Source organism: Lissotriton vulgaris, chromosome 1_1, assembly GCF_964263255.1.
Source record: "Lissotriton vulgaris chromosome 1_1, aLisVul1.2, whole genome shotgun sequence".
NCBI lineage: Eukaryota > Metazoa > Chordata > Amphibia > Caudata > Salamandridae > Lissotriton > Lissotriton vulgaris.
The window spans coordinates 715,025,883-715,050,643 of record NC_141685.1 but is presented as its reverse complement, the minus strand read 5'-3'; the positions used below and the strand labels follow the sequence as shown (position 1 = coordinate 715,050,643).

The window sequence follows — 24,761 nt, the reverse complement described above, 5'->3', positions numbered from 1 at the left end:
CATATACACACACATGTAGCTACTCACCAACCCATGCAGCCATTTATACACAAAGTGAAACACCGATACATATATTTAAATATGTAAACATTACTCGTTAATATATGTATTCACTAAGATAGACTTAATAAGCCAGTTAACCAATCATTTTTTTTAAAAAAAAACATCCATTTACACACTTATTTAAACATTTATTCTTCCATCGACCTTTACATATACATATATAAAACATATTTATTTTTCAGAAAGGCACACATTCACTGGATGGTGTCATCAGTGATGTCCTGAGTGATGTCACTGACCATGTCATGAGTGATGTAATATGTTACGTCATCAGCAGTGCATTACACGCGCAAGTTATAGTGAGTCCAACTAACTATAACGTGGAATATATATATATATATATATATATATATATATATATATATATATATATATATATATATATATATATATATATATATATATTTATCAAAAGAAGGGTTGGAGCAAGATGCCTGCACCTGTCGTAGTCAGTGACTTTTAAGTAATGTGATGGTGCTTGGGAAACCTAGGAAAACAACCCTATAAGTTCCTTTCAAGGACAAAGTCCTAAACAAACAACATAAACTGTGGAATCAGCACCCATCAACAAAGTACTTCTTTATGGTTACAAATGATATCCTTTAGAACAATGGTACACATCCGTATCAAATGAACAGGTCCGAGCTTGGCAATCGTATATTTTCAATCCTTTATTTTGTTTTCACAGTAGAAAAATGATCCAATTCACAATGGATTTTCTTTTTTTCTAGCCAACGCGTTTCGTCTCAACAACTGAGACTTCTTCAGGGCTCAAACACCTGTCTTTATGGTATGCAGTATGAGCTGGCAAGTTCTTAATATGCACGAAAACTTGTGATCTGTAATGTCCTATGAATATTCAGGAATGACTTGGAAACGGCATGGTGACCTGCTGAAGCGAACGACGTGGATTCAAAAGTAGCGAAACTACTTTTGAATCCGAAAACAAAATAAAGGATTGAAAATATACGATTGCCAAGCTCGGACCTGTTCATTTGATACGGACGTGTACCATTGTTCTAAAGGATATCATTTGTAACCATAAAGAAGTACTTTGTTGATGGGTGCTGATTCCACAGTTTATGTTGATATATATATATAGGTCTGCAAAGAAAGAAAATTGAATTAAAACGCACGTGAGCACGAGTGGTGTGCGACTCTAATTTCTTCATTGTTTGGAGAGCTGTCTGCATATACAAACGGCGTGGTTCTGCCGTAAGAGAAACGCACAGTTAGCAAGCGCGCCTCACCTTCCCGAAAGGAACCAAAGTGTTGTCTCGCCAAACGAAAAGGGAAGCGGTTGCCACCGGAGACCGGCTCCGGTATAACTCTCATATCAGCCTTGAAAATGGGTTGACACGGGACACTTGAACTTCAAAGCACCCCTGCACCGAACTTCAAATACCATCATGCAGCATTCCAATGTACCTATTAGAAGGTCAACGAACTGATAAAAGGGAAGCAGAAAACGGAACAGGGAATCAATTTGCAGCACACCTTTGAGAAAGTTGGATGTTCCAACGAAACGCGTCAGGTCTGCAAAGAAAGAAAATTGAATTAAAACGCACGTGAGCACGAGTGGTGTGCGACTCCAATTTCTTCATTGTTTGGAGAGCTGTCTGCATATACAAACGGCGTGGTTCTGCCGTAAGAGAAACGCACAGTTAGCAAGCGCGCCTCACCTTCCCGAAAGGAACCAAAGTGTTGTCTCGCCAAACGAAAAGGGAAGCGGTTGCCACCGGAGACCGGCTCCGGTATAACTCTCATATCAGCCTTGAAAATGGGTTGACACGGGACACTTGAACTTCAAAGCACCCCTGCACCGAACTTCAAATACCATCATGCAGCATTCCAATGTACCTATTAGAAGGTCAACGAACTGATAAAAGGGAAGCAGAAAACGGAACAGGGAATCAATTTGCAGCACACCTTTGAGAAAGTTGGATGTTCCAACGAAACGCGTCAGGTCTGCAAAGAAAGAAAATTGAATTAAAACGCACGTGAGCACGAGTGGTGTGCGACTCTAATTTCTTCATTGTTTGGAGAGCTGTCTGCATATACAAACGGCGTGGTTCTGCCGTAAGAGAAACGCACAGTTAGCAAGCGCGCCTCACCTTCCCGAAAGGAACCAAAGTGTTGTCTCGCCAAACGAAAAGGGAAGCGGTTGCCACCGGAGACCGGCTCCGGTATAACTCTCATATCAGCCTTGAAAATGGGTTGACACGGGACACTTGAACTTCAAAGCACCCCTGCACCGAACTTCAAATACCATCATGCAGCATTCCAATGTACCTATTAGAAGGTCAACGAACTGATAAAAGGGAAGCAGAAAACGGAACAGGGAATCAATTTGCAGCACACCTTTGAGAAAGTTGGATGTTCCAACGAAACGCGTCAGGTCTGCAAAGAAAGAAAATTGAATTAAAACGCACGTGAGCACGAGTGGTGTGCGACTCTAATTTCTTCATTGTTTGGAGAGCTGTCTGCATATACAAACGGCGTGGTTCTGCCGTAAGAGAAACGCACAGTTAGCAAGCGCGCCTCACCTTCCCGAAAGGAACCAAAGTGTTGTCTCGCCAAACGAAAAGGGAAGCGGTTGCCACCGGAGACCGGCTCCGGTATAACTCTCATATCAGCCTTGAAAATGGGTTGACACGGGACACTTGAACTTCAAAGCACCCCTGCACCGAACTTCAAATACCATCATGCAGCATTCCAATGTACCTATTAGAAGGTCAACGAACTGATAAAAGGGAAGCAGAAAACGGAACAGGGAATCAATTTGCAGCACACCTTTGAGAAAGTTGGATGTTCCAACGAAACGCGTCAGGTCTGCAAAGAAAGAAAATTGAATTAAAACGCACGTGAGCACGAGTGGTGTGCGACTCTAATTTCTTCATTGTTTGGAGAGCTGTCTGCATATACAAACGGCGTGGTTCTGCCGTAAGAGAAACGCACAGTTAGCAAGCGCGCCTCACCTTCCCGAAAGGAACCAAAGTGTTGTCTCGCCAAACGAAAAGGGAAGCGGTTGCCACCGGAGACCGGCTCCGGTATAACTCTCATATCAGCCTTGAAAATGGGTTGACACAGGACACTTGAACTTCAAAGCACCCCTGCACCGAACTTCAAATACCATCATGCAGCATTCCAATGTACCTATTAGAAGGTCAACGAACTGATAAAAGGGAAGCAGAAAACGGAACAGGGAATCAATTTGCAGCACACCTTTGAGAAAGTTGGATGTTCCAACGAAACGCGTCAGGTCTGCAAAGAAAGAAAATTGAATTAAAACGCACGTGAGCACGAGTGGTGTGCGACTCTAATTTCTTCATTGTTTGGAGAGCTGTCTGCATATACAAACGGCGTGGTTCTGCCGTAAGAGAAACGCACAGTTAGCAAGCGCGCCTCACCTTCCCGAAAGGAACCAAAGTGTTGTCTCGCCAAACGAAAAGGGAAGCGGTTGCCACCGGAGACCGGCTCCGGTATAACTCTCATATCAGCCTTGAAAATGGGTTGACACGGGACACTTGAACTTCAAAGCACCCCTGCACCGAACTTCAAATACCATCATGCAGCATTCCAATGTACCTATTAGAAGGTCAACGAACTGATAAAAGGGAAGCAGAAAACGGAACAGGGAATCAATTTGCAGCACACCTTTGAGAAAGTTGGATGTTCCAACGAAACGCGTCAGGTCTGCAAAGAAAGAAAATTGAATTAAAACGCACGTGAGCACGAGTGGTGTGCGACTCTAATTTCTTCATTGTTTGGAGAGCTGTCTGCATATATATATATATATATATATATATTCAATCAAATCCTGGTGAACGATCCTTGCAATCAGGAAAAAACCAGAGCCGAGGCCTCAAACAGTGCTCAGTGTGATTTATTAGCACCAAAAGGAAAACACCCAAAGCGTTTCGAAGTTACCTCACTTTTTTGTCACGTGAGGTAACTTCGAAACGCGTTGGGTGTTTTCTTTTTGGTGCCAATAAATCACACTGAGCACTGTTTGAGGCCTCGGCTCTGGGTTTTTCCTGATTGCAAGGATCGTTTACCAGGATTTGATTGAATGGTTAGGGGTTGGCGACCCCGCCCAGCGCACGCCGTCAAGAGAGGCTCGAGCACGCCAAAAAGTTGGTGTTTTGATATACACACACACATATATATATGTACATATATACATACTTATACACACACACACATATATACATATACGCACATATATACATATACACACATATATTTGCAAACCGAGGCAGAACACAACCGTACATGGATATAGCGGATTTCAATTGCCAAACCTTTTGCCCTCGGTTGACAAATGTGTGCCAACTTTTATCGAATGCTCAAAGAGAACAATTTGAAAGGAAATGCCCAAAAGCACTGTTTCGGATGAGACATTTTTCTGTGCAAAAAATATTGAACAAAGCTAAACGAAAACACATAAACGCGCAAATCAGATAGAGCTTGGTTTATATAGTGCCTTTTTCAGGTTTCGTGAATATTGGTTCACTCACTGCTTGAAAACAAAACTTTAAGCTTTAGTTGACAAAGCAGGTGTGTGAAATTACCATTTATACATTATTCTGCTTTTAAATATTGGGAACTTTTTTTTTTTAAAGGCAAAACTAGCCCCCTGAGGAGCTGAATTTTACCCGACAGTAGTTAACAAATATATAAATATTATGCAAAAATGCCTAGAGGTTGCCAACAATATTTTCGGAGACCTACCATCTACTTTCTTTCACTTGAGATCACAGACATTAGGATGCTCACCATAAAGCCAGGGAAATACAGAAACAGTGATGCACTTCCAGGCAAAAACCGCCACGCCCTGTACAAAGGTGAACATAGTGATGCCTGCATTTAAGTTGAACGGAAAATGCCATCTGCGTAGTAAAATAACTTTGTTTGATGGCAAATATTGGGAAAGTGGACAGACAAAAGAAGGAAAACCCATTAAGAAAAATTTGGACCTGCCAAAGCTCCCCCACTATCACACCATTACCCTGTCTGTGGAGATGTTTTGAGATTAACCAAATCCCCAGGCTTGGCTAGGACCAGAGGGGAATGGGATGGGCGTGAAATGCAGCCTAAACTTGCACAGTGGTTAAGAAAGCGTTGCTTGGTTAACAACCTTGGTATTCCCAAACAGCTTGGGAGGAATGTGTTTCACTACCCCAGTTTTGCTGAAGATTGTAGGAGAGAAATGTTTTAAATCTATTTGCCTTTACCCATGGGAATTGAGAGAGACATGTTTTCTTCGACACTTTGCAAATGGCCTCGGGAAATGTGTCTAGAACCCTCTATAGCCTTGCTCAGTTGCACAGAGTTTTGCCCCTGGGAGACAGCTCTTTTACCATTTCCCTCCAGAGCTTGCCCAACAGTTGCCTGTGCCAGCCTACCAACATTTGCTCCTAAGGGCTAGAGCAGGCCATCGCCTCCTCTTCTTCCTGGCACATAATTTCATAATAATAATAATAATAAAGGGGTTTGTAGAGCGCATGGTGACGCCTCCCGGCGTATCCCCGCGCTGAGGAAAAGAGTCAGAGATCAGAGGAGGGGAAGAGCCTAAAGGGCAAATAGGTGCGTTTTTAGAAGTTTCCTGAAGGTGGCTTCATTTTTTGCTAACCTAATATTGATGGGAAGGGTGTTCCATTTGGTTGCTGCCAGGGAACGAAAAGACCGACCTCCCATTCTGGATTTTTTTATACGGGGGATCATGAGGAGGCCCTTTCCCATCGAGCGAAGTGCTCTGTTAGGCTCGTATGGGACAGCTAGGTCAGACAAGTAGGACGGTGCACTGTGAGAGATAATTCTAAAGCATAAAAGAAGGGCTTTAAAAAGAATTCTCTTCCTGATGGGCAGCCAATGAAGGGTTGCCAAGGTGGATTTAGAAGCAACTCTTCTGGGTAATCTCAATACTAGCCGTGCTGCCGAGTTTTGTAGTACCTGCAGTCTCCTGATGTTCTTTTCCGAAGTACCAAGAAGAAGTACATTGCCATAGTCCATGCGAGAGGTTACTAGGGCCTGAGTCAAGGTACGCCTGGCCTCCAAAGGGAGAAGGTCCAGGGTACGGTTGAGAGTTTTCATGACCCCAAAGCACTTCCCTACAATTTTATTTACATGGCTGTCAAAGGAGAGTTTGGTATCCACCCAGACACCTAAATTCTTTGCTTCTCTGCCGGGAGTAGGCAGAGGCCCCAGACAGGATGGCCACCACTCCTTGGTCCAGCTAGTGTCCTTGCCTCCAATTATCAACACCTCAGTCTTCGAGCCGTTAAGTTTGAGGCAATGTTGGGTCATCCAATCTGCAAGATTGCTCATGCAGGTTTTAAAATTTTCAGCAGCCAAGGAGGGAACTTGGGACAGGGAGATCAGCAGTTGAGTATCGTCGGCGTAAGAGACTAGCTCTACGCCGTACGATTGGACCACCCCTGCCAGTGGGGCCATATACAGGTTGAACAGGGTGGGACTCAGGGCAGAGCCCTGAGGTACCCCCTGTTCTAACGCTATGCTGTCCGAGAGAAAATTGCCTCTCTGAACCTGAAAGTTCCGGTTGGTTAGGAAAGCTTTCAGCCAGCCCAGTGCCTTCCCGGTGACCCCAGCTTTGTTTAGACACTGTAGCAAGATGAAGTGTGCTACAGTGTCAAACGCAGCACTGAGGTCCAGCATAATGAGTGCCATGGTCTTACCCTCATCTGCGCCTTCCCGTAAAGTTTCAGTCGCTCTCAGGAGCGCTGTCTCTGTTGAATAGCCTGATCTAAAACCAGACTGAGAGCTGTGTAAAGCATTTTGGGATTCGAGATAGGCCATGAGTTGAATATTTGCTATTTTCTCTGCGACTTTGGCTAGGTAAGGTAGCAGAGATATAGGTCTTAAATTGTCTAGGGTATCCTGACTCACATTGGGCTTTTTCTTTATTGGAAGTACGATTGCTTTTTTCCAGTCTTCAGGCAGACAGGCTGTAGAAAAGGAAATTTGTAGCACGTGCCTAAGGTGGGGCTCCAAAACAGCCAGACTAGCAGCTATTATTTTGGGAGGAGCCGGATCCCGAGGGGAACCAGATTTAATACTTTGGCAGATTTTTACAAAGATTTCCAGGGAAGGGACCGTGAAATTACGCAGGCATAAATCTGTGGGAGCGGCATCATCACTCTCAGCAAAGTCATGTCCTGGTTTTATGTTGCCCGAAAAGTTGGCATAGATGTCAGTGATCTTGCCGGAAAAATACTTAGCGATCTTATTGCAAGTATCAACTGAATCATTAAGGGAAGTATTGTTAGAGGCGGTTACAGAGATTTCTTTAAAGATCTTAAAAAGCTCCTTCGAGGAATTCTCTGCTTCTATAATGCGAATGTTATAGTGGGATGCTTTGGAGGCTCGGATCATTCTAGAATAGTTTTTTTGCGCTTCTTTGTAAAGGGTTTTAGTTTTTGGGCAAAAATTGATACGCCATGTCCGCTCAAGTTTTTTACAAGCGGATTTGGCTAGACGTAGTTCGTGAGTGAACCACGGATTAGCTTTATTGGCTCTCTTGATGTTAGTCAGCATACGAATCGGAGCAGTGCTATCTAAAGCAGTTGTGATGCATTTTTGTAGCTGACTATAAGCTGTTTCACAATCAGACCCTCCAGGAGGTCCAGCGTTATCAAATTTCTTAATAAAAGAGTCAAGGGAGAAATTGTTCCATTTTCTACATTGATAGCGATAAGCAGTATCAGAGCTGAGTTCGGTAGCAGGGATCTGTATTTGCATCGGAATCACGAAATGGTCAGACCAGGGTATCGGTAGAGGGGCCAGAGGGAGTACTCCAGTCCAGTTCCCAAAGATGGGGTCCAGCAAATGTCCTAATTGGTGAGTTGGGTCCTGGTTTTTAAGCTCTAGCTGTAAAGAGAGCAGATCAGACTTTATGTCAGCGGCCTCATTGTCAAGGGGGTTGTCAAAGTGGACATTCATGTCTCCCAACACTAGCAATCTGGATTTTCTCAGTGCTAGGTGAGTTTTAGCCTCCATAAGGCTAGATGTAAAGTCATAGAGTCTTCCTGGGGGTCGGTATATAAGGATACCCGAGAGGGAATATTTCGGCCCTATTAAGATGGTGAAGGAGCCTGCTTCACTATGATCTATCGAAAGAGGAGATAGGGAGCATTCTAAAGGTGCCCTAGTTGCTATAGCGATACCCCCACCTCTACCATCCTTCCTATCAAGTCTGGAGAGGGAGTATCCCGGTGGCAAGGCCTCAATTATGACAGGGTCAGAATGCTCATCTAACCAGGTCTCAGTGAGAAACAAGATATTGAGTTCTTCATCCTCAAGGAGATGATAGATTTGATTACAATGTTTCCTAAGGGATCTGCAATTCAATAATGCCGCTTTTAGCAGCCCTTTCGTGTTAGAAGTGGTGAGGCAATTATTATCAGGAGTGAAGGGACATATATTGCAACCATGTAGCGATATAGCCTCCATAGAGTGTTTGCAGGGGAGTGCAGTATTAGGGCATAGATCCAGCAATACCTGTCTATCATACCGCCTCTCTTGGGACTTGAAGGTGACAGGGTCCGAAGCCCCGCGCCCCGTCCGGCCGCGGACGGGCGCAGACGGGCTTGCCTTAGGCGCTCCCGCTGCGCTCGTCCGCTGCGCTTACGTGGGACGCACATTTATGGAAAGAGGATATGGGCGTGGCCTAGCGAGTGGGCGTGGCCTCGCGTTACCAGCGATGGCGTCCGATGTTTACCCTTTCTACAGCGCTAGGATCCGCTGTTAGTAGGTGCCTGCTGGCGGGAAATGTCTACAACTAGCTCAGGTAGGTGCAGTGAATTAAAATACAAATAATCACAGTTTCACACAAAGTTTTTTAAAAAAACGAGCAAATTACACCTCCGGCTTCCGCCTCAGAGGTCTATCTATTCCAATGTGTCGCGCTCTCCAATCAGCGCTTTCATAGGGTAGGAGGGGGCGTGGCCTAGCGAGTGGGCGTGGCCCTGCGTTACCAGCGATGGCGTCCGATGTTTACCCTTTCTACAGCGCTAGGATCCGCTGTTAGTAGGTGCCTGCTGGCGGGAAATGTCTACAACTAGCTCAGGTAGGTGCAGTGAATTAAAATACAAATAATCACAGTTTCACACAAAGTTTTTTAAAAAAACGAGCAAATTACACCTCCGGCTTCCGCCTCAGAGGTCTATCTATTCCAATGTGTCGCGCTCTCCAATCAGCGCTTTCATAGGGTAGGAGGGGGCGTGGCCTAGCGAGTGGGCGTGGCCCTGCGTTACCAGCGATGGCGTCCGATGTTTACCCTTTCTACAGCGCTAGGATCCGCTGTTAGTAGGTGCCTGCTGGCGGGAAATGTCTACAACTAGCTCAGGTAGGTGCAGTGAATTAAAATACAAATAATCACAGTTTCACACAAAGTTTTTTTTAAAAACGAGCAAATTACACCTCCGGCTTCCGCCTCAGAGGTCTATCTATTCCAATGTGTCACGCTCTCCAATCAGCGCTTTCATAGGGTAGGAGGGGGCGTGGCCTAGCGAGTGGGCGTGGCCTCGCGTTACCAGCGATGGCGTCCGATGTTTACCCTTTCTACAGCGCTAGGATCCGCTGTTAGTAGGTGCCTGCTGGCGGGAAATGTCTACAACTAGCTCAGGTAGGTGCAGTGAATTAAAATACAAATAATCACAGTTTCACACAAAGTTTTTTAAAAAAACGAGCAAATTACACCTCCGGCTTCCGCCTCAGAGGTCTATCTATTCCAATGTGTCGCGCTCTCCAATCAGCGCTTTCATAGGGTAGGAGGGGGCGTGGCCTAGCGAGTGGGCGTGGCCCTGCGTTACCAGCGATGGCGTCCGATGTTTACCCTTTCTACAGCGCTAGGATCCGCTGTTAGTAGGTGCCTGCTGGCGGGAAATGTCTACAACTAGCTCAGGTAGGTGCAGTGAATTAAAATACAAATAATCACAGTTTCACACAAAGTTTTTTAAAAAAACGAGCAAATTACACCTCCGGCTTCCGCCTCAGAGGTCTATCTATTCCAATGTGTCGCGCTCTCCAATCAGCGCTTTCATAGGGTAGGAGGGGGCGTGGCCTAGCGAGTGGGCGTGGCCTCGCGTTACCAGCGATGGCGTCCGATGTTTACCCTTTCTACAGCGCTAGGATCCGCTGTTAGTAGGTGCCTGCTGGCGGGAAATGTCTACAACTAGCTCAGGTAGGTGCAGTGAATTAAAATACAAATAATCACAGTTTCACACAAAGTTTTTTAAAAAAACGAGCAAATTACACCTCCGGCTTCCGCCTCAGAGGTCTATCTATTCCAATGTGTCGCGCTCTCCAATCAGCGCTTTCATAGGGTAGGAGGGGGCGTGGCCTAGCGAGTGGGCGTGGCCCTGCGTTACCAGCGATGGCGTCCGATGTTTACCCTTTCTACAGCGCTAGGATCCGCTGTTAGTAGGTGCCTGCTGGCGGGAAATGTCTACAACTAGCTCAGGTAGGTGCAGTGAATTAAAATACAAATAATCACAGTTTCACACAAAGTTTTTTAAAAAAACGAGCAAATTACACCTCCGGCTTCCGCCTCAGAGGTCTATCTATTCCAATGTGTCGCGCTCTCCAATCAGCGCTTTCATAGGGTAGGAGGGGGCGTGGCCTAGCGAGTGGGCGTGGCCTCGCGTTACCAGCGATGGCGTCCGATGTTTACCCTTTCTTCAGCGCTAGGATCCGCTGTTAGTAGGTGCCTGCTGGCGGGAAATGTCTACAACTAGCTCAGGTAGGTGCAGTGAATTAAAATACAAATAATCACAGTTTCACACAAAGTTTTTTAAAAAAACGAGCAAATTACACCTCCGGCTTCCGCCTCAGAGGTCTATCTATTCCAAGCGTCCAAGACTGGTATATGTCACATCTTGTCTCAGGACACAATCAACTGTCAATTTCCTCCGCCAAAAGGGCCGGGAGGTATAGTCTGGTGCAGAGCTTTCTTCCTCCATCAAATGGTGGAATAATGAGGAATGGGGCAGAGGGGGGCAGCCTGTGCCAGTTAATTCTATGTATATAAAGACCAGTGTACCTTATGAGCTGCTTCAGCTTCGCTTTGTTGTGCAGGACACTGAGCCCATGACTTCTATTTTTTAAAAAGGTTTTTTAGTTGGGGGGTGCACGGTCCCACGAAGGACATTTGGACATGTATTTTTATGGGGGCAATGTGGGGAGCCCAATCCCCAGCCGGCTACCAGCCCAGCTGCCTCTGTGTGGGCGTAGGAGCGAACACTTGAATTCTCCCTGTCCACTCCAAGCAGGCAGGGTGTTGACTTCACAGTGGCTACAACGTTCCCCCTACACATAGGCATGGGCAGCAGGGGTGAGTCCACAACCATTGTGGGGTGCACAGTGACGCTCCCTGTTCGGCTTTCTCGTCCAGGGTTTGGGAGCTCCTGGGGGCGAGCCCTAGCATCCTGGCCTCTAAAGTGGCACACTAGGGCACTGGTTCCCTGCAACAGCTTTTCCCTTCGGCTTTGTCCCTGATGCTCCTCTCCTCCAGCTGAGGCTCAGAAGTCCAGATATTCTCCCAACTGGTTCTTAGGGGTGTAAATGTGCCAGCCTGGAGAGACTCACTGGGGTCAGCTGGAGGCAAAGCCCTTAGTCTATTACAGTATCGGGGGATTGTCTTTCTAGCTGTCCACAGTGTTACTGCCATCCAATTCTTCTGTCCAACTCTGTTTTTTGTGCAAATGTGTTTAAGTGGGGATGGAACGTTTTAGATGCTAGGCACCTCTGGCCAATCCTAGCGTGCCACATTACCAACCACATCTGTTTCAATCATCCTGCATAAAATGCTTGGACAATCCAAGATGGCACCATCAAGTGGTATCTGTACACATCTCCTCTATTGTGTCTCAGTTCTACCCCTAGCCGACACTGCTGTCAAAGACCTTCCCACCAAAACTTCAAAGGGGAGCCCCTGTGTTTGGTTCCAAATGTCCGAGCTCCCTCCTTTGCTCAGTGATCCTGGGTTGTCTCAAACTTAGCACAGTTTGACAGCTAATTTCCTGATGCATATTTTCTTCCCCACCCCTTCTGTCTCAGTAGAGCTGAGTGAAGCACTATCAATTGCTCCTTTTTTGTGGTGAGGCATTTGTTCCCTCTGCTGGGGAGCAGAATAATTAACTTGGCTCAGCTGGGTGACAAAAGGCCTGGAATCTGATCCAGAGATGGATAAAAAAATATGACGATTCTGGATGTCCCATCAGGTGTATATGTAGGTTCTTGGGACTTGAATATGCAAACTTGCCGTACACGTTTTACCCAAGTTTGATACCTCATTATACTCTGTAATAGACCTAATTTGAACAAAACTGCATTATAAGGCAGAGTTCTCCCTATGCATATAACTTTGTGACACTGCAAATAATCTATTAAGGCCCACTCACCTTACCTATGAGTGCCCACTAATATTATACAGCCTACCCCTTGGTCAACATCTACCTTTGCAGAGTTCCCTCTTATGCCAGGCTAAATGTGTGCAATTACTGGGTTGTGCACGACGGTGGTCTGACAAGTACAGCCCACATACGTGTGCACGTGTAACCGACCAGGTGCCCTTTACCATAGCTGCAAAGAGATTTTATCTTAAAAGGCGGACACTGGCAGTAAACACTTACAGTCCAATTGCCATGTGATTATTGAGAGTGGAGTATTGAGGACTCACCTATAGTAAAGGTTAAAAACCAGGAAATAAAAAATCTAAGAACAATCTTGCGGACTAAATGGGTAAAACCCATTTCACTACAAGCCCAATTATAAAACATATAGCTGAGAGTCAGAGAGAGATAGCAGAAAACATTCATGCCTCAAAGCAGCCCCCCTCTCCCAGGATACATTGTAGTCCTGGGAGGCTGCTTTGAGACCAAGTTACAGCATACACCATGGGTAGTGCTGATATTTCAGTGGGTATTGGAAAAACATGTTGTGTTACTGCAAAATGGAGAAAGTTACAATAAAAGACTTGGATGTTCGCTAAACATAGCTAATCATGCGGAACTGTGCTGAACATGACAATATGAACTTCTGTAGACAAGTGAAATTATTAATGAAAGTAATACCTCTAGACTCTTTCAGTGGACAATAATGGCTATATAACTCACAAAGGAGAAGTCCCTTGACCTCCTTCACAAGTTTTGTGATATTCATTATGCATAGGTGCCCTAGAAGTAGGTTACAAAAGAAGCTGTACAGTATACTGGTTCCGAACCCCTAAGAGAAGCTATTCATCAGTGGTAATCAGAATTCACTGGTGGAAAATGGTAAACTTCTTCTCAATGAGGAGGAGCAGGCCTACTGAAACTGTCTGGATAGCATTGTGAAATGGGACACTTCAACTTATAATATTCGACCACTTTACCAATAAATGAACCAAACCGGTCCAGCTGATCAAATAAAAGAGCGATTTGGTTTCCCTTGAGCCTCCACCAAGAGGTCTAAAAATGTCAGGTATTATTGTAGAAGCATACATTGGTGTAAGAAAGTGGCTCTGTATATACTGCACCAAAGTAAGGTACAGTGTGTAAACAGTCCAGCAGTCCTCAGAGGTTTGGCAGAGGTTAAAGTTAGACAGAACCTTACTTTCTAAAGTGGTAGCTTGGTCGAGCAGTAAGGCAGTATCAGAGGACAGTGTACAGCATTTGATGTACACACTCAGTCAGCAAATAGTCGCACACACTCAAGAACTGAACTCTAGGCCAACTGTTTTGTATATAAAAATATATTGTTGTTTTAATTTAGAACCACAGGTTGGTATAAAAATACTTTCTCAGAATGAAATGCCACTGTTGAATACTTTCAATGAGCAAAAGACTTTGAATGCAATATGATACAGGGGTTGCAATAGGCAACACAAACTTAACACAATTATAACATTGACCTCAATAGAATTTTTTAATAAACTGCAATATAATTTATTTAGAAGAATTTCTGGTGAAAATCAGGTAATGTTATCCTATGGAGGAAAATCAGGTAATCAGAAAATCACAGTTATAATCACTTTTTCTAGTCAGTGCTGGGTACCTAAATCCAGCACTGGGATTTCTCCTGATATCAGGTGAGTAAATGCCTTTTCGTTGATCGGACGATTTTTCGTGAATATTTTAAAGTTTCAAAACTCGACACAGAAGAATTTTCAAGTGAAAACCAGTCAATGTTATCCTATGGAGAAAATGTAGGTTATCAGCTTTCAGGTAAGTACTCGACTGGCAGAGTTACGGTTATGGGGTAAGACTCAGGGGTCTCCCAGGTTCGGGTTGGTACTGTAGTTCCCACTCAGCGCACAGGTGCAGCCGGGTGCAGAGACAGTAGGCCCAATGTTAGCCTATGGCGGGTAGGGGGCCTTTGGCTGGTGGCTGCTAGCAGGCAAGCCACACGGCGGTGGGAGCGAAACTCCTGGTGACTTACTCAGGGCAAGTGGGGAAGTCGAACAGAACAGTTGGTGCACTCCCGGTGGCACTGAGGCGGCTGGGTGCAGGGTGCTTTTGGGCCATCCGGCACCCAATGGATTTCAAAGGGAAAGCTGAGAGACGAACAAAGGCTGCAGGATCAGGGACAGAGATTCTTCAGGTGCGACCACCACTTCGAGGTATAAGGTAGGAAGCTATAGGTTGGGTAGACACCCAGGAGTTGGGCGCCGTGGGGCGCGGGTGCAGGGTTGCCTTTAGGCGTTGGGCAATCTTACCCTCTGCTGGTCGCAGTTGGAGGGGTCCCTGGTGATGAGGCTGCAGGCGTTGTGAGGAGCATCGAGGGGGGTCCTTGAGTGCTGGATTCTTGGTCAGTCGCCGGGGGGACGTCCTTGCGGTCTTTGCTCACTCGGTCACTGGCCGGGCTCGGCAGGTGCAGAGTGTGCTGCATTTGCGGTTCCTGGTTGTACCAGAAGCTGCAGATGTTTGAGCAAAGCCACTGCTCGTGGGAGTCCCATTCTTTAGTTCAGCAAAGCAGTCTGGTCCTCCGGGGTTTTCGAGGTAGCTTACCACTGGAGACGCTGGGGTTTAGCAGGAGCAGGTTCGAGGGTTGACAGGCCGGTAGGGCTGGGGACAAGTCAATTGGTGTTGTCTTCTTGTTAGCAACTGCACGGCAGGTATTATTTCTTCTTGTAGTTTAGGAATCGGGATCTGAGGATGGAAGGTTCAGGGTGCCCCTAAATACAAAATTTAGGGGCGTTACAGGTAGGTGAAGGTCATGGGCCAATGGGTCCCTTCCCTGGGGTGGGTACACCCCCTATTCTGCAACTCTCCAGTGGGAGAGGGACAGGAGCCTGTCCCTGGTTGGCTGGGTCCCCCCATTATCAAGATGGCAGGGACTCAAGGTTGTGCTTCAACTCGCCTCCCCCACCCTAGGGGTGGAGTTGGCAAAGGTGGGTACACCTCTCTTCCTCACCTGATTTTTCCCGCCGGGGCTCCTGTCCAAAGTGGGGGGTGGAACCAGTGGGGACTAATTGCCGAGTACAGCAAGTGGTCTGGAGAGGCTCACAAAGGCGGTATGCCTTTGAACCTTCTCCTTCGTGAACCCTGCCCATCCTGGGGGAGGAGGCGTGGCACCTCGTACCAGGATGTGCATTGTTTCAGGCCCCAGAGAGCGGCAAGCTATCGACCCAGGGGTCTAGAAACACGTCTGGGAGTGGCAGCCTCGGTAGCCACTTAGTCAGGTCACTGGGAGTTGGTCGAGTTTCAGGAGGCATCTCTAAGATGCCCTCTGTCGTGCATTTTACATTAAATCCCACACCATCATCAGTGTGGGTTTAATGTGCTGCTCCGGCTTCAGTATAGCCATTATGGTGCAGTTAAGTTCGTAATGACAACCTCCCAGCACCATATACTCTTTATGACAGCACTGCACTTTACAGTGCCCAGGAATGGACCTAGGTACTGAAGGGGTACAGGGCTCAAGCACCTGCACCCTCACCAAAGGCATAGGGCACCCAGCTAGAGGGGTGACTGATGTATGCCAGGGCAGTGTTTTGTGGGCATAGCACACAGGGATGTGTGCCATGTCAACTCTTTGTTTTGTTCTGCACCAAGACACGCAGCCTGCCAGGGCAGAGTGAGTGTCAGGGCACAGGGCCCCTAAGGGTGGCACTATAAGTACTGCAGCCCTTAGGGGCCTTCTCTGGTCACAGTGCCCTGGGTACCTAGGGTACCATTTAACAGGGGCGACATGTGGCCAGAGATGCCAATTGGGTTTAGGCTTCAATGCAGTTTTAGTGATGAAAGACAGGCCCTGGGTAGCTGATTGGCGGGAGCCCAGGGCACAGTCAGTCAAAGCACATCAGCAATTCAGCTAAAAGTGGGGCATACCATGCAAGAAAGAGGGCACATTCTCACAATTGGTTTATGCATGGAAGCAGTCTGGGTCCAATCTACTGGAGTCTGGCCAATCTCAGGTTAACCAGTAGAGCAGCAATAAGATGATTTCTGAGAGCAGAGATCAGGTATAGCCAGTAGCTGTTGAAGAGATGGGGAAGGAATGAAGCAGCCTTCTTGGGCCTTCAGCTTTGAACAAAGAATATTCAAAACAGCGTTCAAGCTAATGATGGGGGCAACATGGAGGCAAACCCTGGTCTTTTGATTCAAAGGGAGCTGCATTGGCCTAAGCAACTCCAGCTGGAGTTGCTCCGGATCTAAAAGATGTCATAAGGCTGAGTGGTCTATTACTGATTCCACATTAGCTGATAGGAGCCAAAGAAGTACATAGAAGTGGTTGGGCCATGTAGAGATGAACCCCATTTCAGGTCTGAAGACTTAAGCACAGAGTTTGATTTGTGATCCTGCTTTTATACGATCTTGAGTGGTAAGGTGGTACACTTCTAACGTCAGAGCAACTTTCCAACAAGACAGCAGCTATTGTCTGACCTGAGGGGCAAACTAAGTAGGAACTGGCCCCTACTGATGGCTCTACTACTTTTTCCACCTCATGCTTCAGAGAATACTGGGATCAAAGATTGGGTTAAACTCACTGACTCAGTAGACTTCTTCATCTCAGTTACCCTGTGCACCAACCAGGGGCAGACGAGTCAGGCCTCATTAAAAGTTCTATGAGTAATAAGTGCAACTTTAGTCTGCATGCAAGCAAGACAGTTACAGAGGAATTCCAGTTTACATAGTAGCGAAGGGAGAGTAAACATGAACATTTTGATTATCACTGAAATAGAGAAGCTATGCTGGTCCACTGCTGCAAATAGCCAGTCATGATGCAAATGTATTACAGCTGCAGCTATGCAGATTGAATGACTGTAACTGAAGAATGAAGAAAAAATAGCTAAAAATCTGAGGGGAAACTGGGAACAGTGTTTCTTTCTACACACTTCTTCTGCAAAGGGAAGTCGATGAAAGTCAAAGAAGAAGGATCCCTTCCTTACTCTATGCTCGGGGAAATGAGAACCGGCAGAGGTCTTAATAAACGAAGGGACAGGGAGCGTGCTCATTTAGGATACGTGTGCATGCAAGGTTCGGAGCATCCAACACTCAATTTTAGAGCTCCGGAAGCAGGTCATGGTTCAGACACTCGGTAGCAGAGTCCCCACATGTTGAGAATGGTAATCTGCTAGAACATAGCTGGAATTTCCTTATATATGTTGACCTCACGTCCTCTGGAGCAGCATAATTTATTTTTCATTCAGAAAGCACTGTTTTCTCAACGCAGATGAAACTGTGAAAGCAAGCGCCTAACTGCAAATTATTCATCACAGTCTTAGCAAGGATTGCTAAACGCACAGTCAGTTTCCTTCATTGAACAGTACTGCATTGATAATAACATGATATATATATTTTATTTTAAGCCACCCCCCCCCCACTAAAAAAAACCCAATGTTGTTCTAAGCAAATGAAATTGGACTTCGGAAGACAGATTTTACACCAACCTTGCCCCTGCTACTTTATAGGGATGTGGTGCCTGGTATGAGGAAATGGGTCCATAAGGGGTTTTATTCAGTCAATATAACATCTCTTCAGATCTAGGGGAACTTTCCAAGTTTGAATCTGACCCCTAAGTTATCTGGCCCTGTAAGTGACACCAAGTGAAATCAAAAGTACTAAGGCATACCCAAATTCCAAGGGTTGGTTTGTTATTTGAATTATGGTACACGTTATCCTATATGTCATCTTATTCAGTACTATAGTAGAAGAATGCAACATACAAAACAGGACTACGCTCACAAGGAAACTAAAAACGTTAGCGCTCTGCATGCGAAGCAGGAGACAAACGTTGTCCAGTCAATCATAAAACCACATATAATATTAGTACCTGTGGTTGAAAATTCTGAACAGGAGGATTCTGAATGCCTTGCGACTGTTCATCCATTGTACCGGATAAAACAGGAACCTTTTAGCTCTGCCAACAGAAACGTTATATTTAGCTCTAAGGCGTTTTCCAAATCTGTAGAACACTGTCAAATTATCCAAGTCAGAAATGATAAAACAGTTTACAATTTGACTTTTTCAAAGTGCTACAGGTAAGAATACTAATGTTTGCAAAAGTGTAAGAACTTTCAAGAGTTTTACTAAAACACATTTTTGCAGTCCCTCTCGCAAATGCACGAAAACACCTTTGTTTAAATAAAAAAAAATTACAAGTTACAATAATCGGATCATCAACATAATTCAGGTATAAAATAGTATATCAGGGAATATCGGTTAGTAAAAAATGTAATAAGAGTATATAAGCACTTAAATAAGGTAGAGGGGACTGTGTAAAGCAGGTGATGGGAAAAAGGTTTAAGAGCTTGTGAACTTGACTGCAGATGGAATCCAAAGTAAAGATAAAGAGGGAGAAAGAAGCATTGGAGACCTCACACCAAAGTCAACAGGCACAGTAAAGCATGCTGAAAAACCGTGACTCCCTTTGCGATTACACTTCCTAATTCTCATAGAATACATGTGGGACAGTGAGCATAACCATCTGATATCTTTGGCAGGTGCAAGTCTAAAGAATGTCACAGCGCCCACCTAAACTCTAGTGGAGTATGCTGGTGTGTCTGTCCCATGCGTAACAGGAGATAAGTAATTTATCTAGCAGTGGCGGCTTTAGCAGCAACAATTTTCAATTCTAAAATATTTTTTTTCGCAAAGTAAACATTTTATATTCTAAAATTTCACTATCTACACGTTTAAATTCCCTTTCTAGCCTGACACACAAGTAATTCCTGAAACCAGTTAACTCCCTCCAACCGCTTTATACAACCAATCCAGAGACCTATAAACTCCTTACTGCCTGTATACACAATTCTCTAAGGCCTAAAACACTTGACTACCCCAATACACTACCCACTCCTTATCCCTAAAACACTTACTACGTCAATACGCTCCCCATCAAAAAAGTATTAATTTTGTTGATTAAATAACTTACAATTAAAATAAAAATACCCAATTCCTTAAACAGAATAGAAATCTGTCTAACTTATTTATTGTTGAGAATAAATAATTTAACATTAAATACATTTTTACAAATCAATGTATAGCAAATAAATTGCACCTATTAATTTGACCTATATCCATCTATCTATACATACACATATATAAAAATGACATTGATCTATCTATATATTATTTTTTTAATATATATATATATTTATATATACACACATACACACACACAAACACACACACATATATAATGCACTTACCTGTGAAGTAAAGGACTGAGAAGTAAAAACCTAAACATAGGTGCAAGTTAAATACTTATCCGCAATGTAACAAGCCTCCTCCTGATGTACTTACCTGCAATGTAATGTCCTTTGAAACAACGCCTCAGATGTAACAGTAACATACAGTAACATTGCACACAAAGTTCACAACCGGTGAACAGAGGGTTCTGGTTATAGCCAAATAAACAATTAAAGGTATGTCGGAAAAAAATATTGCTTTTCAGGTGAAAAGCGATGAATAGTTTGGGGGTAAAAGTGAGAAGAGTCCTCTGAATCACTGCATCCTAGGCAACCTATTGGATGGTTCAGCAGCGGTTAGGGCCTGAAGCTCATGTAGCTGAGGATACGGCAACTAAAAATGAATCCAGGCAAAATATAAACCTTGAGTTGAAAGGAGTTCATGGCCTTGAAGAGTTGGTGCACCACTCCAAACAGAGACAAATAAACAGCAGATTGAATAAACCAAGGCCTTGGGTTAAACTAGCCCATCGGGTGTCTTCCAAGAACCTCATTGGCAGTGGAGAACTCCTCTGGACTGTCTCCTGAGGACCCAATGGCTGTAGGAAGGCCGTGTAGATTTCCACAAAGACATCAGATTCATATTGCAGGGAGTCAGGTGCTAGGCTATTGGCAAATGAAATACATACTAGAAAAGGGTGGGGCCATCGGCTATACCATAGAATAGGAATTCCTACTGGAAAATGGAGTGTTTGGGGCCCTTTGACAGACCACGCAGTGTCCCGCATTTATTCTACCCTATTGATTAATACCCTCCCGCTGCTGGACTCCCAGAGGGAGAAATTGAGTGAGAGACTTGGGGAGGCTTGAGGGCGATGATTGGAGTTAGACTTGCAGATACCCTAGTGAAGTAGCTATTAGGGAGGAATTCCAGCTGATTCTGCTGAAAATACTGCATAGGGCATACTTCATGAGGACACAATTGTTTAGAATGGGCAGGGCAACGGACGATCTTTGCCTGCGCATGAGGAACATCCTGCTTCACACCTTGTGGGAACGTCGGAAGATCAGAGCATTCTGGGATAGAATTGGCGAACAATTGTCAGAGATACTGGAACTTGAGATACGACTTATGCCCCAGCTGGTTTTGCCCTAGCCATTTGTGGCAGGGGGAGAACAGTCTCTCGATAGGTATGCTCAGCTCTTTGGTAACTTGGCGCTGATGGTGGCCCAAAGAGACCTCCTCCAACACTGGGGTGTCAAGATGTTGCACACGAAGCAGGAATGGGAGGAAGGAATGGATTGGTGCATGGTGGCAGAGACACAGACATATTACGCTGGAGGGTATCCCCAGAAGTTCGACAAGGTCTGGGGCCCTGTCTGGAATCGAGAGAAGGAATTAGGTAAAATGCCTGGGGCTGGTTGAGCTGTGCATGGAAGGGAGCCTACATGGAACCTGGTTCAGAAGACCAAGAGGGTGGAGACCATCGGAGAGACTCTGGAACTCTGGCTGTGAACAGGAATCCAATGTGGTCATTTCAGGCTGTAACTGAGCATTGTTGCGCGAAATTCTGTCCACATGCCTTCGGTGTTGGGGGATGTGTAACTGTTGTTTGTTTGGTCAAAATACAATAAACAGATTCATTAAAAAAGCACCAAATTTAACTGGCTATTTTGAAAAGTAAATGGCATGGTTTACCAAGCAGTAAGTGAGTTCACATTTGTTGGCAAGGGACAATAACTGAACCTTAGCCACTTGTTACGTATACCTGAGGAAAACCTGGCATCACCAGGACATGGTAATTTTCGGTTCTGAGAAATCATTTGACCAGCCAAGGTTTGCTCCTCGGGAAGGGGGAACAAAAGCTGAACTTTACTAAAGAGGGTTTAAGGTTAAAACCACCATTGGTTGTAGGTACCATCTCTGGGTCAGCTTGTTGAGGGCCCTCTGAAGACAGGCTCTCAACCATGGCAACTACTATTATCGGTAAGACCAGGCAGGGTCTACCTGAATGACAATGCTTTTAGGATGTTCCTTGTTTTCTGGACAACTATAAGAAACTCAAAGGGTTGGAGCAAAAGACAAACCACAAATTTCACTATCCCTATCAAACCTGACCCACTGCCCACCAAAGAGGTGAAAATGCAAACCTGGAGTATTGGCGAATAGAAAACATTTAGATGGGTTGAAGTTTCCAGCTACTTCAAATAGGTATTGAGGAGACCTCACTTTGTGGAAAATGGATACAACTGCTCACTCTGACCACATTCTGGTTGTCAAGTCCCACAATGTAGATAACTTCTAGAAATACTCAAACTGGAGCTAGCCAACTCCCACATTAACACAGCCAGCAGGGAAATCAAAGGGGGAGTGAGTATACTCTTGCTTTTGAACACAGAAGAAAGTGGTGATAATCCACAGGGACAAGATCAACTTATGAACTTGACCACTGGGAGGAAAGTTTCAGGACCAGAAAAACAGCCTTCAAGCCGATCTATTCCACAAAGCACTACTGGACAGATCGCTGCAGTCAGTTCCCCTCAAAGACCCTGAAATGTGAGGATTCCGTGGTAAACACTTTTGCAGCTGCTGAAAGAGACACCCCCTCTAGAAGGCTGTAAGCAAGGGTTGACAATGCAGGTTGACACTAGAGCTGGGTGGATGTAGTGAAACAGCCACTCTTGTGGTTGGGCACCCTATGATGACCTTTGACGACACCATTTTAACTGACTTTAGTGTGTTATTTTAACCTAGCCTTAATGTAGGACGGTCCTACACATGTCCTGCTTCTCTTCTGTCTTGTAATCTTGCTGTCCTTTAGAGGGAGCTATCTTGGAGTAGAACTGTACATTTAAATTAAAGTGCTTACTATTGGCTTTGACATGGCCTATGTCATCTTGTTTTCTAACTTTGTCTTGCCTCTGCGTGCACAGCAGTGCTTGAATTATAAGTGCTTACTATGGTCTTTGACATGGCCTCATGTCTGACTTTGCCTTGCTCCTGCGTGCAAAGCAGTGCTTACGATTCATATTCAAGGTCTTTCTGCTCTTCACTTGTTTTTCGCACCTCACCGACCAGAGTGAACTGAAATATGTTGTGGGAAGTGTCTGTGGAATGTGCAACTCTGCCTCGAAGTCAAAATACGGGAGCTTGGCCAGCCTCCGTCTTGGCCTTGACTCAGACTAGTACAGCAAGCTCGGTTCTTTCTTATGAGACGGGGGCAAGGTTTACTTGAAGCTCAGGTGATACCGGTCTTCATTACCGTTATGGCCCTTACTGTCCCTGCAACGGTTATTGCTGCAGTGGCAGATTGTGTTGCTGCTGTGAAGGTGACTTGTGGCAACAGTTGCAACTGCTGTGGTGGGAGATGGTGATGTGGGTGCGGTCCTTACTTTGGTAGCATCTGTTACCAGTGCAGTTGTGTCAGATGATGTTGCTTCAGGGACAACTGTGCTGGTAAATGTAGTTGCTGCTGCAGTCCCCTGTGGATGTGCAGTGAGTCACAAGGAGTAAGGGGGAAGGATTTGTGGAAGAGAAGCTCCATTTTGCAATTTTAGAGGGGGCATTTTGTTAGGCATCCTCAAAAATGCAACAAAAACAAAAAAAAAGAAAAATCATTGGCAAGCCAACAAACTTTGCCTTTCAAGGGCACTGTCCAACCTTTTAGTTTTGCAATGAAAAAACCACTGCAGAGTGATAAAGTATACACATCAGTGCATGTGTATGTATGTATGCATAATGATGCAATGGCAATTTTTTCTTTAACTCTCAATTAACCTTCCAAGATGGCAGGAGCAACAGAGGGGGTTGGAGGAGGGAGCAAAGGAGCAACTGATGAGAAATGGGCAAGGAGGGTGGAAAAATAAATTTATAAATAAGCAGAAAAAAAGCATGATTTGGAGGGTGGCAAAAGCAATGATCAAGGCCCTGGAGTGCTGACAGAAAAAGAAACAAGCATTTGCAATGCAATAGGTCTCGCATTAGGAAAGTTTGAGCTATTGGTACTGTAAATGACACATTTTTAATTTATGTGTTGGGTTGAAAATAGCGAAATTAATAGCTTTGTCATTTACAATGCCAATAGTTTTAACTTTCGCAAATGTGACACATATAGCATTTGTAATGCAATATGTGTTGTATTTACGTGACCTAGATGTATTGATATTACAAATAAAAATGGCTTTTAATTTTTTAAAGAATTAATACTGAAATAAAAGTTATTGTAATTTATAATGGCAATAGCTTTTGTAAATATTTAAAGATTATGTTCATTGTATTTTATTGTGACGGAAAGAAATCCAAGAACAGAAGTGAAATATTAACAGCTTTTTGTGACATTTGTAATAAAGCTTGAAACATTGAGAGAACATATTTGAACCAGTTGTTGTTGAATGGTTGCACATATTGATGCTGTGGTGCGCTGAGTGATTTTGTGGTGGTGACGAGTGATGCTGTGGCGTTCAGTGATGCTGTGGTAGCGCATACTGATGTTGTGGAGCCCCTGAGTGATTCTGTGGTGGTGCTGAGTGATGCTGTAGTGAGTGCGATAGATAGAGTAAGTGCGATAGATAGATAGAGGGCGATAGATAGACAGAGGGAGGGCGATAGATAGAGGGAGGGCAATATATAGATAGATAGAGTGAGGGTGATAGATAGATAGACAGATAGATAAAGTGTATTTATGTTGAATTGAGTAGAGTGTAAGTATGAGGTGTGCAATTATGTTGCATATAATTATGTGGCACTGAGTGGTATTTGGAGTGTATGTTCCATTGCAGTGTGTGAGGGTGCAGAGGTGTGAGGGTGCAGAGTGTGCAGTGTGTGTGAGGGTGCAGTGTGTGTGAGGGTGCAGTGTGTGTGCGGGTGCAGTGTGTGTGCGGGTGCAGTGTATGTGCGGGTGCAGTGTATGTGCGGGTGCAGTGTGTGCGACGGTGCGGCGTGTGAGGGTGCAGTGTGTGAGGATGCAGTGTGTGTGAGGGTGCAGTGTGTGTGAGGGTGCAGAGTGTGTGAGGGTGCAGAGTGTGTGTGGGTGTGGTGTGTGTGTGGTGTGTGTGGGTGCGGTGT

General features: G+C 44.9%; 1 protein-coding gene across 5 annotated transcripts in view; it reads right to left on the bottom strand.

The window, feature by feature from the left end:
- The window catches only part of NEK7 (NIMA related kinase 7), a 313,090-nt gene that overhangs the window by 192,801 nt on the left and 95,528 nt on the right, over positions 1–24,761 (bottom strand). For 3 of the 5 annotated variants that reach the window (XM_086954906.1, XM_086954898.1, XM_086954913.1), the window contains one exon: positions 18,340–18,426. The exons of the other annotated variants lie outside the window; for them this stretch is intronic. In XM_086954906.1, coding sequence (XP_086811032.1) covers positions 18,340–18,396 — 57 coding nt within the window. In that variant the 5' untranslated portion in view covers positions 18,397–18,426. The remainder of the gene's footprint in view (positions 1–18,339; positions 18,427–24,761) is intronic. 5 annotated transcript variants of the gene reach the window in all.